At 36.2% G+C, this 13940-nt stretch overlaps 1 protein-coding gene across 2 annotated transcripts; it reads right to left on the reverse strand.

The window, feature by feature from the left end:
• Window positions 1-13799, reverse strand: CMC2 (C-X9-C motif containing 2). 2 transcript variants are annotated; one of them, XM_084905123.1, is made up of 4 exons: window positions 13613-13799; window positions 8060-8175; window positions 4106-4177; window positions 1-380 (listed from the first exon to the last, which is right to left on the reverse strand). In XM_084905123.1, the coding sequence occupies exons 2-4, from the start codon at window positions 8138-8140 to the stop codon at window positions 294-296; spliced, it is 240 nt and encodes a 79-aa protein (XP_084761249.1). In that variant the 5' UTR covers window positions 8141-8175; window positions 13613-13799; the 3' UTR covers window positions 1-293. The 2 variants fall into 2 exon arrangements, with proteins under 2 accessions (XP_084761249.1, XP_084761250.1); XM_084905124.1 differs by having other exon boundaries at window positions 13170-13788.
• Window positions 13800-13940: the final 141 nt, after the last annotated feature.

Genomic DNA, 13940 nt, shown 5'->3' on the forward strand with positions numbered 1-13940 from the left:
TAAAGTCAATTATTTTATTGAGGGTGATAAATTACTCAAATGTTAAATGGCTGTAGGCAAAGTAAAGAAACACATTAAAAGTCAGGTGTGTTGGTAAAGGAATCAGAGTACTAAAGGCTCTGCCCAACAAATATTCTGAATCCAGTGTTTCTGTATTTCTCCATGTCTTGATTTCTCATGGGTCACTTGCAATTCAAAAGATTCTGGAGACCAAATGAGATAGGATTCTTTTGGTTTATCAACCAAGAGTCTTCAGATCTTCTCTCAGCCAAGGTATCCAGTGATAATATAATTTATGTTTCAGATTCCTCTGGAGGATTTGAAAGTCTCTTTCGCATCGCATTGCCAAGCTCCCTGCTCTTGGTCCTCTTTTCCATGTACTGGAAAATAAAAGGAAGAGGGAGAAAAAAGTAGATTACATTACCATTTATATGAATTAAATAAAATATTTGCAGAATAAAAATGGTTTTGCTAACAAAGCTCTTGTCTTTTATTTCCCTGAATCTGAGATTGAAAACAGTGACTTTAGAGGCTATCTAGTACAAGTTCATTCACTACAGAACAGTATTCACATCCTAACAGATGCTTTAGTCTTTACTGAATTAATTTCCTCTCAAAATATGAATTCAGTAAATATTTAAGACAAATGGGTTTTGTCCCTATTCTCCAGAAACTCACAATCTAATTTCCAACCACTGGTTGAACACTTCTAGTTATAAGGAGCTCGCTATATACTTATTGTTCAAATAACTGTTCCCAAGTTTTTATGTTGAACCAGTAAATGTTTCCCAGTAAATTATCCCGCTATCCTCATTTCTTCTTGCCTGTTACAGTCTTTCAAATAACTGATTACAGATAACCCATTCACAATCTCTTTTGCAAGCTGAATACCACTGGTTTCTACAACTGTTCACAGAGCATGGCTTCTGTCTTCTAATATCTTCTCTATAAAGCACCTTTTATGAAGTACTTTAATATCAATACTACTTAAAAAAAGTATCACAATCAGAATTAAATAAAGTGCTCTAGAAGTAGTCTGACAGATGTGAACTACAATGGGCCTACTAGTTATTATGACCTGAACACATTACATTTCTATAAATATTATCAAGGGTAACTGACTCACCTGGCCAGCGTGGCTCAGTGGTTGAGCGTCAACCTATGAACCAGGAGGTCACAGTTTGATTCCCAGTCAGGGCATATGCCTGGGTTGTGGATTCAATTCCCAGTAGGGGGCATGCAGGAGACAGCTGATCAATGATTCATTGATGTTTCTATCTCTCTCTCCCTTCCTCTCTGAAATCAATAAACTATATATATATGTGTATATATATATATATATGTATATATATATATATATATATGTATATATATATGTGTGTGTGTGTGTGCATATATATATATATATATATATATATATATATATTTTTTTTTTTTTTTAAGAGTAACTGGTACTTAGCAACCATATTATCCTATTGATTCATATAGAAACTTATAGTCAGCTGAACGTCCCAGGATTTTTTCATCATGAATAGTCATGAATCAAATCTCCCCAAATACTGTTTCTGTAATCAGGAGGATCTAAATGCACTTTTAACCTTAAATGTTTTCAATCTAGTATTCTGATCTGGCTAGTAGGTTACAAATAACAGGACATACAGAGTGTGGCACTTTAAAAAGCATTTATTTAAAGCAGAGAAACTTGAATTTAAGTGTTCTTATATGTATATATGTAGAGGCTTATAATATACTACAGGCCCAGTCCATGAAAATTCATGCACTGAAGGGGGGGGGGCATCCCTCAGCCCAGCCTGCCCCCTTTCACAGTCCGGGAGTCCTCAGGGGCAGGAGGCAAACCAGTGATCAGGGGAAGGCGATACCCCCATCACACCTCTGCTGCTGCCACGTGTGGCAGCGCAAGCCTTGGCCAGCTCTGGTTAACTGAGCCTCGGGCAGCCCTGGGCAGCTGGCAACTGCCATCTGAGGCTTGCCTAGGCCCTGGGCTGGCCCTGGGCGGCTGGAGGGCTACGGGATCTAGAGGACTCTGGAGGCAGGCATGCGGAGCAGCCGGACCTCCCTGGTGGTAAGCCCAGCCGTGCCGTGTGCCTGCCGCCCTGACAGGTTTGAGGGGACTGGGTGCCGCCACCTTGTGGCTGAGGGCGTGGCAGTGATTAGCATAATCCCTCCTTATTGGCTGTGGGCAACACTATCTTTGTGAGTGTGTGACAGTCAATTAGCATATTCCCTCCTTGTTAGATAGGATATACAAATACAGACATATTTTAAAGGTGAATGAAGAATACCTAGGCAGAGGGGAGAAAATTGAGTATATGTGAACTGTTGGACATCAAAATCTTTTAGGAAACAGAAATATGGAAAGAGGTCACAGAAACAAATGATTAGTGACAGAGTTAACCAAGACTTGATTGGATCCCCTCCCCTGACTCCTGGTGTGACTCGAGTAACCTCAAACATAAGGAGTTGGGTTAGATAACCTTTAAGAAGTTTTCTAAGTCCAAAGTTTTGATTGAAGGGTTCTAACATATCTCCTGGAGTGATAGTTTCAAACTTTTTTTCTTTCCCATCAAAGGGCCTCTTCAAATTATAGATGAAACACCAGGTCCCTTTAACAAAAACCATTCCTTTTATCTGCCATAGATTAATTTTCCTCTTAAGATTGTTAAGGAAAAAGTGTGTTTTATTGCTTTAAAAATTTTAAGGGTCCTGGCTGATGTGGCTCAGTGGTTGGGTGTCGACCTATGAACCAGGAGGTCACAGTTCGATGGGGAGCATGCTGGACTTTGGACTTGATCAAAAATATATATATAATAGATATAAAAATACATTTAGGGGAGAAAAAAGCTTCCAGAACATGGACAGATAGATATATGCTCTGAGAAAAATGCTTGATATTTTTAATCACATGTCTCTAACAATTAGTAGCAAATCAATAAAATAAGCATAGAGCAAATTATAATATAGTCTATATTAAAATATATGTTAAGATTATTGCCAAAGCAAGTCAAAATGGTTCCTGAATAAAAAAAAAGAGAGAAAAGGATGAATATAATGTTATTCACAAAACTCTACTGAATAACACAGATAGAATGGAAGGTCAATTAATCAAAAACCAAACAAAACACAAGTAAGAGGGACAAAAGAGGGCCTTCCTTCATTCTGTGCCACCACCTGGTGGTCAACACACACCCAAGGGGACAATTTGCAGATTAGCCTTTTATTGTAAGGCTAATGGAGGGGGCGGGGGATTTCAAAGATACAGAAAATTGGAAGGCAGATTTTTAGTAGTTATAGATTTTTAAAGGTTCTAGACATAAAATATCTGATGTTCGAAACAAAAATAATATTAAATTTATTTTCAAAGATTTAAAATGCACTTTGCTTGGTTAGTAGTGCCTATAAAAAATACAATGAATTAGGTATTTTGACTATGTGCCCAAGTTCAAATCTTAGCCTAAAATTGGGTTCAGAAAATTCGTCTTTCCAAATAAGTCAAACTAGATCCCTATGGTTTATATATGCCATAATTATAAAGAAATTCAAAATTTTAAAGCTGTCAAGAGCCTAAGTCCAGCCTCACCATGTTATAAAGGAAACTGAGGTCCAGAGAGTTTTAGTTACCTGCTGTAGCCAAATGCTGACTGACATATCTTTTATTAAAAAACTAAATTATAGATCAAATTCCAATGAAGAGAATCCTCTTTTACCACTGCATCTTTTTCTTTCAATTACAGTTTATATTCAATATTATTTTTTTATTAGTTTCAGGTATATAGCATAGACAATCATATACCGTACAAAGTCAACTTCCTAAACTTTAAAATTCATCCAGAGGAATTACAAGGATTATAAAAAGGAGGTTGTTTCATTTATATGCATGCCAAACAACAGCAGTATTCTAAAATTGTCCCAGAAGAGGCTTCCATTTCTGCCCTAGGTTATAGATATACATATAAAGTCTATTTCACTCTGTTATACTAAAATTGGGGGGCGGGGGCGAGTTAATAACAGTGGTAATATATAATACTGTTTTAAAATGTTTTTTTCTATTGTTGAACGATTTCCATCCTTTTGACACTTTTCTTACCTCATTCTTCAAGCATTTTCTCATCTCCCGATCAAGGTCATTGCAATGACCAAAAAATTTCAGAATGCTGTGCTAAAAGGAAGAAAAGGGTTAAAATATTTCATCCCATAATAGGCTATGTTCTCTGGCACATAGAAATTAAATGCTTATTCTTAGCATTTAAATTCTATGGGTTTAATGTGTCACTTTGCTAATAATCAAATAATTAAATCCCAAGTATAAAATATACAAATAAACAGGTTTATCCTGGCCTTTCTTTAAAAAAGGGATAAATGCTCTAAGGTTTGAAACAAAAAACAAACTTTTCCTTGATAAACTGGAAGTCTATTTACTTGCCAAAATCTCATAGTGACAGTGTGTAAACAATTTTATTTCCTAATACCTCCTTCTTTAAAGGCATGTTAAAATCACACATAATCCATTCTCCATTACAGGGAGCAATGTCAAAGAGCAGTGTGGCCATATTAACACAATTTCCTTCACTAGCAAACACACTGTCATGTAGAAGAGCTACTAAATAAATGCTTGGTGCCAAAGTCATTTCCTCATTTGACTCCATTCAAAATGTTATCAAATCCAAAACACGGAACAGTTATTAGATGGCCTACATGGGCCACATAAATAAGTCACTAATTCACAATACATATAATGAAATCTATGTCTGAAGTTCAGTCTACTTGGTTTGAAAAGCAAAAATAAGTATCTCCTAGTGGGTTCAAGTCCTATAACTATTATCATGGCAAAAAGTATGTTCCAAAGCAGATTAAGATGAAGACTGTAGTCAAGAAGCTGAATTTTAGCAGGGCCATATCTAGTGTGCTTACATGTCATAATTTTTAAGGGTAGATTGGAGAGCATGGTGATTTCCTATAATGCCATAAATAATAAGTACATCTTTTCCTTTTCTTTCTAATTAAGACTTTCATGAAAACCAGGCAACTCATAATTGGTAAGCTATGCCTCATGCTATTACTTTTTTTTCCTAATTCATTACCACTTTAAGTATGCTTTTCTGGTCCACATTGGAAAATGGTCAGTTTTTCTGGCAAGCATTTAAGATAGGCTAAGAGCTCCTACTGGCTACCTAATGACCTCTTCAGAATAAATATTTCCTGTGTATTTTACTTAAATACAAATAAGCAGGGACAATGCAGCTTCACACCCCTCTAGTCAAATAGAAATAACCAGAAAGGATTAGACTTTTAGAAAGCAAGGCAATATTTCATAGTTCAGCTTATATTTATTCCATCCCATATACATACATCTTATTTTAAAAATCCAAGAAAAAAAAACTAATTATGTGAAAAATCCAAAATGCCCAAGTGGAATTGGTAAAAGACATGTCCATGTACAATTGTCTTGTATACACATAGCATTTGCCTAATGTCTATTTCTAGAGAACTAAACCAGCTAAGCAACTGATTGAATAAGTAAATCAATCAGTCAATCAATCAATTTCTGGAAAACAATGTCCCAGGCACTAGGATACAGTAGTAAGCAAGGTGAACCTGGGCCCTACTCTCATTGCACATAGTCAAAGGGAGGAGACAAATAATGAAGTGATTGTTATAAAGCAATGGTTTATAAAGTATAGTCCAGGAATATCCAGGAGTTCCCAAGACCTTTCTAGGAGATGCATAAGGTAAAAACTATTTTCCTAATAATCAAAAATCTTATTTGTTTTGTTCACTTTTATTCTCTAACAAGGGTGCAGTGCAATTTTCCAGAGACTACAAGAAGTGTAACATCATCACAGATTGAATGTAGAAGCAGGTATGAGAATCCAGCTCTATTCTACTAAGTCAGACATTAAAAAGAATTGTAAAAATGGAAAAGCAATGTCACTTTTTTTTAATTTCTAAATTAATTTGATATAGTCCATATAAACAAAGTTTTTGTGGTCCTTTGATAACAAAAGTGTTAAGGAGTCCTAAGAACAAAAAGTGTGAGAACAACTGCCATAAAGTAGGAAATGTATTATGTATGGTGTTATGGGAGTGCAGAGCGATTATCCCAAGAGAATCTAGGCCAGGAAAGAAGGAAGAGGAAATGATAAATTAATCTGAATAAAACCTAGAAGATAATAAGTGTGAAGTGAAGATTTCAAGAAAGGTTCTTAGTCAAGCAAAGGAAAAGCAAGTGCAAAGGCTTACAAGACAGAAACATGCTCCAGTACAACTGCAGAAAGAACACACAGGAATGAGGGGGAGAATAGAGGAACAGGACAGTGGTGAAGCCCACAAGATAAGTAGGGGCCAGTTTCATGAAAATCTTGCAACACAAACTAAGAAAGGAATATTTTATTCTACAGACAAAGGAAGCCTTTAAAGTGGAATAATGATTAAACTTAGATTTGAGAGATCACTCTAGATGCAATGTGGAAAGTGAATTAAGACAGAGAAGAGTACAAAAGAGTCCAGGGACCACTCGACCTCAGTAAAGACAACTTTGGAATTAACTGGTGTTAAGAATAGATATATACGTATATTTCAGTGGAACAGAACAGAGAGCCCAAGAAATAGACCCACTCACAAATGGTTGGCTGATTTTTACAAAGGCACCAAGAAAATTTAGTGGGGAAATAATAAATAAATAAATAAATAAATAAATAAATAAATAAGTTATGTTGGAATAATAGGGAAAGAAACTGACTCATACTTCACACCATACACAAAAATTAAAACATGATATAAATCACAAACCTAAATGTGAAACTTCCACACACAAAAAAAATAGAAAATCTTTGCAACCAGGAAATATACAAGACCCATAGAATATAAAAAAATACAAACAAAAGAAAAAACTGGTAAATTAGACTTAATCAAATTTACAAATTTCTCTCAGAAACACACTCTTAAGAAAATGAAAAAGGATGCCACAGACGGAGAAAATATTCACAATACACTTATCAGGCAAAAGATAAGTATGCTCAACAACAAAAGTAACTCTGGCAACTCAATAATTAGATAAAGAACTCAATTTTTTAAATACTGGTAAAAGATTTATATAAATGGCTAATAAGCAAAGAAAAAGATACTCAAAATCAACAGCCATTAGGGAAATATAATTTAAAACCAAAAGAGATACTACTACCATGTACCCATACAATAGCTAAAGTTAAGACTTACAATATCAATTATTGATTTAAATGAATGCCAAAAATAGTTTGCCTACTATTATCAACAAATTCTTTGAACCATTAAAAATACAGACTTCACAGGTCATGGATTTTACTTACTAACTTATTTTCAGTCTTAAAATTTTGCTCATTTAAATCACTCTTACTACTATTATAATTTGGTATGTCTATAGTTTAAAAATATCATGAGGAAAATAATGCATCATGCAAAGTTAAAAAATAACACAAATGACCCTTATAACTAACTCATGCATCAGATATATGGAAAAAGCTACATATTCAACATCTGTAAAAATATCAACTCAACTTAATGCATTCCAAAAATAGGTTTTCTATTTTGTTTTTAACCATGGAATTTTACTTACATTCCACTAACAAGTAAATTTGTCAAATTAGACCAATCATAATTTAAATTAACATCTAATTATAAAAATGTTTCAATTTCCTTTAAACAGAATGATATACATCAAGGAACAGGAAATCTTGGATTAATTCCATTATAATCAGAAGAATCAGGGCTGAACATATTGTTCTAGTGCCCTGTAATTAGGAAAAGTATTTTATTGTAAGAATATGGATTCTAACTAATACATATTTCAAAAGATCCCTTACAAACTTTCATCCTTGATTTTTACTAATCATAAAAGAAAGTGTTTTATAAAAAAAAAAAAAAAAAATCATAGCATCAGTTGTCAGTCTTTACTAAGCTAAGACATTACTGTTCCCTTCCATTAGTGGATATAACATTTAAATTACATCAGTGTGTTGTACCTAAGCTTCATATGTACTTTAGGGTATTTTTTCTGAACTCTTACATTTTTGTGACATTCCTTAAGTAAGTTAATCAAGGCGTTGCATTCTTCAGTGTGCAAGTGTGGAGATAAGTCAGGATGCATCTTTAGGAGAAGGTGATGGAGGACAGCAGAGCAACCTGTGGATACAAGAGTGTCTTGAATGTCTGTGACTTTATTTGTTAATGTGACCTACAACTATTTTCACATTTTTAGTAAGAACCTTTATCAGAAAAGAATATGACCTCAGGCAAATTATTAAACTTGAGCCTCAAGTTCCTTATCCAAAGGTTTAACAGATTCAGTAGCTTATCAGGAGAGTGGAGAGAACATGCAGGTTCAGAAAAAAAAGCAGGACTCCTCAATAGACCAGATCCTGGAAATAAGCACTCAAGCCGAAACAGCTTGCCTATGTTAATAAACCCCACATTCCAGAACTGATTACAACTCATTCTGTTCAGATGAAATTCTACCAATTAAAAGAACTGGCATATTAATCTTTTTAAAATGTGTATACATCTGAGAGTATTAAAGGGAAAATCAGTCATCTCACATTAGTGTGAATTAATATAGACTGCTTTCCTCCTAACATCTGGCTAGGAAAATCTAACTAAACAATGAAAAGAAACAACAAGCAGATGGGATATAATTTTTTTTTAATTTAGCAGATATACTCATAAAATGCTATTATTTTAGCATTTTATGAGTATATCTGCTAAATATTAGCAGATATACTCATAAAATATATTACAATGAAATATATTACAATGAAAACAAGAAGCTGAAATCTCTGAAATTGGTTTAACTGGTTCATTCACAAAAAAAAATTAGCAGCAACAGTCAAAGGAAAAGCATTATATTGAGGTGTACTACAGTTATGTATCACTATATACCTATTGTCTTTTTTAAACCAATTCTTTTTAACTCAGGAAAGATTACAGAAAAGAAAGAACCAATTAATTGCTTTAATCTTTTAAAAGTTCTAAGAAAGAAAACATAAGAGAAAATTATGACCTTAGATTGGGCAAAGAGTTTTTACATACATAAAAAGCACAATCCATAAAAGAAAAAAACTCATCAAAATTAAAAAGTTTCTCAATTCGAAAACACCTTTAAGAAAATTAAAAAGCATGCCACAATTTAGATTCATCAACTGTAATAAACATATTAACTCTGATGGGGGATGTTGATAGTGCGGAAAGTTGTGTGTGGAGGCAAAAAGTACATGGGACCTCTCTACTTTTGCTCAATTTGGCTGCCAGCCTAAAACTGCTCTAAAAAATAAAATCTACTACAAGCCACAGACTAAGAAAAAATATTTGTAAATCATATATGATAAGGAACTTATATCTAGAATAAAATAAAGAACGCTTACACACAATCCAATGTTTTAAATGGGTCCAATAATGGGTCCAAAAGATTTGAATAGGTATTTCACTGAAGGTGGTATAGGACTAGTTAGTTAAGCTCATGAAAAGATGCTGAACACCATTCGTCATTAGGGAAAGGCAAATTAAAACCACAATGAGATATCACTATATATCTACCAGAATATCTACAACAAAAAGTCAGACAATACCAAGCACTGGTTAGAATGTGGGAAAAATGGATCTCATGCATTGCTCTGGAGAATGTAAAGCAGTACAGATAATTTGGAAGATAATTGGCAGTGTCTAAAGAAGTTAAATGCAAACTAACCACATGACCTGGAAATTACATTCCTAAGAATCTATTCAAAAGAAATTAAAACCCAATGTACAAAGTGGGGCAAAAGTAGGTTTACAGTTGTGAGTAACATGAAACACAGTTTATTCTTATATTATTTATTAATATACAACTGAAAACCTACTTTCGCCCCATCCTGTATATCCATACAAAGATACGTATGTGCATGTACACAACATTATTTATAATAGCCAAGACTGGAAACAATCCAAATGTCCAATAACCAAGTAACTGGATAAACAAATGTAGTATATTTACACAATAGAATGCTATTTCTCAATTAAAATAAATTAACTGACACATGTGCCAATGTGGATGAACCTCAAAAGCACTAAGCTAAATGAAAAAAAAGCCAGACTGAAAACACTACACTGTTATGTATAGTATCAGTTATCTGATTTCTGCTTCACTTATTTCTTCTCTCATCGATGTTTCTAACTCTCTATCCCTCTCCCTTTCTCTCTGTAAAAAAAGTCAATAAAATATTTCTTTAAAAAAAAAAAAAAGCACTATGTGCTAAGCACAAGTCTAATAATCCACCCAATAACTATAGGAAGTGCCTTTTAAAATTCAGTTGAATCGTAAGAAAATGCCTTTTTGTGGATCAAAATATACATTACCCACATTTCCATGGCAAAACTAAGCCCCAATTACAAAGTAAGTAGCAGTTAATCTCATCACAACATATTTTTCCCACATTCAAAATAGAAAAGATATACCTTCCCAGGAGTTTGTGAATTAAATAAACTCAGAAAAACTACTATTTCCCAAATAGCCTTTTGGCTACAAGTTCAACAGGCACTAATTCTGAACCTAGTTTCCAAAGAAGTCAATATACTGGTAATATTATCCTGTATTATTAGAAATAGAGGGTCTGTCTACAACAAGAAAAAGAGCAGTACTATACTCATCCTCCTCAGCTATGTCCAGAATATTTACAATTTGAATATTCCTGAGGAGAGTGCTCAGGATGGTGATGGTTCTGACACTGGATTTAAACAGAAAACCATGAATGAAATTGGCAATATTTACCAATGTGGGGGAGTCCCCAACAGAGGAGACAGACAAAAGGTACAACTTGGTTAAGTTGGACAAACAATGGATTTGATGGGAGGAAAATTTTTGAAAACAAAAATTGTGGACTCAGTTATTCACAAGTTATATTACTTTGTCTACTTGATATGAGACCTAAGTCTCTTCTTTCTTAAAAGGGAATCAACTCATAATCTATACCTCTGTGATGTCAAAAGGTTTAAAATGACATATACGAGACTCTCTGAAACAGTGAACAGTGTATGTGACATATGTAAAGTATCATTTATTTATCTGAAATGCCCTGTCACATAATAGAAAAGGGTGAACTGAATGTACTCTGAGGTGTTTCCAAGAACAGGACTATAAACCAAAAGGTGGAAATTACAGAGGCAGTCATCTTCATGGAGCTGTCCAACAATGAAGCTCTTGGTTATTGTCCAAACATGCCCAAAAGGGACTGGCTACATCAGTTAAGGATGCCATAGAGTATATTCTGGCATTACATTCTTAAGTTTCTTCTCAAATCTAAACTCACAATTAAATGACTTTAAGCCAATTCCAAAAACAAAATTCACACTCACATGACAAACACCTATTACTACTAGGAATACAAAAAACAATTTCAAAAAGGTAGTGTCAAAGTACTTATGAACATCAGCTGCACCACTGGAATAAAGGGGAATGGAATATTCCTTTGTGATAAGCCTTCATGCATGGATGTTTGCAGTGACAAAGAGGGGGACTTCATTTAAAGAACAAAACCAGTCCCACTGGAATTTAGAGAACATCAGAAAGGTTAAACTTGTCACAGGTACAAAACTTCCCTCCCCATGCCAACTCCACCCACTTCCTTAACTTTAAACATTGATACCAAAATAGTCAGCTGAAATTTTTTAAATTGTTCAGCTGTGACAATTTGATGTTTTGATAACTTGCTAGTAGGCATATTAAAAAGCAATTTTAACTGTTATTTAGAGGTAACCTGGGCGGGCAGAAGCAGTAGGGTACTCTCACTGACAATATAAAAATTAGTCATATTATATGTACTCCTTTACCTTATTTTACCAAGACTTTTGAGGTAAAATATTCCTCATGAGTATTCTACGATAGAAGATTTTAACCACTAGATGGCACAATTTCAGGAAATAAACCAAGAGTAAAGCGATACATAACTAATAAAGAAAAGGGAGTACGCCTCCTAATTACACCATTTAGCAGATCCATAATTACAAAGAGTTTGAAAACCCTTTATTGTAATGCCACTTTTGTTTTCTTTGGATTTTGCTATTGTGTGGCTGCACCAAAAATAAATTTACACTACAGTTGCAACTCCTAATGTCATTTTAAAACAAGCAGAAAGCAGGACCACAAGTCTCTGAAAAATCTGTTCTCCAGAAAAACCTGTAAACCAGTATTTAAAGCTTTCTAAAACGTATTTTTTAAACCCCACATTTCAGGGGGAAAAAACTGGAATCAATTAAATTAGTACTTCTCCAACTATCATTTTAAATAATTCACCATATTTAGCAGAGGTAGCAGACATAGCAGATAACAGTAGACCACCTACCCTACCTACTTATACCTATCACAGCTGCAAAGTGACCAAATCTAAACAAATGCTACTAAGTGACTGGGATGCCCAGATTCAGACCGTGCCCCAATGCTACTGAGAGCAGCCCCTGGGCTGCAGGACCCGAACCTCCTCACACCCTCTCTTAAGGAATGGGTCAAGTTGTAGCTTCCCCTGAACACTTATCAGCACTTCCTAGATGCTGAGCACTCTGCCTTGAATTTTCGGGGAGAAGTGGAGGTATTTAGTCCATACACCTCAAAGAACACACAGGCTAATAAGGGAATATCCTTATACCTGCACATAGTAAACGCTCACTAACTGTCTGCTGAATGCTGAGATTAGGACTATCATAGATTTGAAAATTGGTTCAGACCTCAACCTTTCTTTAAGGATGAAAATAAGCTCATTTAAAATCAACTTAAACAAGTGCAAAAGCCTTGTATGTATAGGAAAGGGGAGACAAAGGGGGTCACAACAAAATTCCTTTACCAGCATAAACTTCTTTAATCCGTTTAAAAACTTAAGTAAAGGTTTCCAGAACTCGGATTTATTATACTTACAGCACCTATTTGTGAAACCACAGGCACGGTCATCTTTAAACCCAAAAAAAGAGATATATAACATTCCTTGAAAAAAAAAAAAATGTATGGATTGGGGGGGGTGGGGTGTCTTACGGGACTGTCCCATCGCAAGAAGGATCGGTGCCAACTTCACTGCAGCTGAGATGCGCCTTCACAGGCTTTTACCTTCTACATGCAAATTCTAAACTACATCATCAATAGCAATGTATGGAGCGCTCACCGTGTCAAACACTGTGCTAAGGACTTCCCTTCTCACAGTCGATGCAATGGGTTTATACCCATTTTTCAGGCGTGGACGCCGAGGCTCAGGGAAGGGAGAAGTCCGCCCTGGGTCAGAAGGCTCCAGAGCGACGGGAGAGGCTGCCGGAGAGGGAAAGCTCGGGGCCATGCCTGCCCTCAGCTACTAGCAGGTCCTCAGCAAGAGCCCGCGGGCGGACAGCTCAGGACTCCCCTACAGCCGCTCTGACAAAATCCCGGGCGCAAGGTGAGCCGGCCGCCCCGAGGAGCCGGCCTTCCAGCTCCCAACCTCCAAAGGCAACAGAAAGTCCCGACAGGACACGCGACACAGAGGGGCGCTCGAGAGCGGGGACAGGTGAGTGTCCCGCGGCCTCGCCGGGCGCCGCGGTCGGAGAGAGCGCGCTCCTCCGACTCCCCAAGACTCACCCGCCTCCTCGCGGCCACCCCAGAAGAGCTGCGGCGGAATTCCCCGGCGAACACGCCTCAGGCCAAGTCCGGCTGCCAGGGGCCCCGCTAGAGCCGGTTGGCTCTGCAAGAAGAACGCCCCTACTACACCCTCCACAGCTGACCCGCCGGGCCGGCCCCCGCCGCTCGCCACCTCTGAGGCGCATGCGCCGCCCGGCCTGGACGGGCCCATTTGGGGAGGAATTGAAGGGGGAGCCATCCCACAGAGGCACGGTAAATCCTAAAAATAAAGCTGAGCTAACAAGTAAGATGTCGTGTCTGAGCTTAACTTCATTTAAAACAATACCCT

The sequence above is a fragment of the Pipistrellus hanaki genome, assembly GCF_964339955.1.
Source record: "Pipistrellus hanaki genome assembly, chromosome: 15".
Lineage (NCBI taxonomy): Eukaryota > Metazoa > Chordata > Mammalia > Chiroptera > Vespertilionidae > Pipistrellus > Pipistrellus hanaki.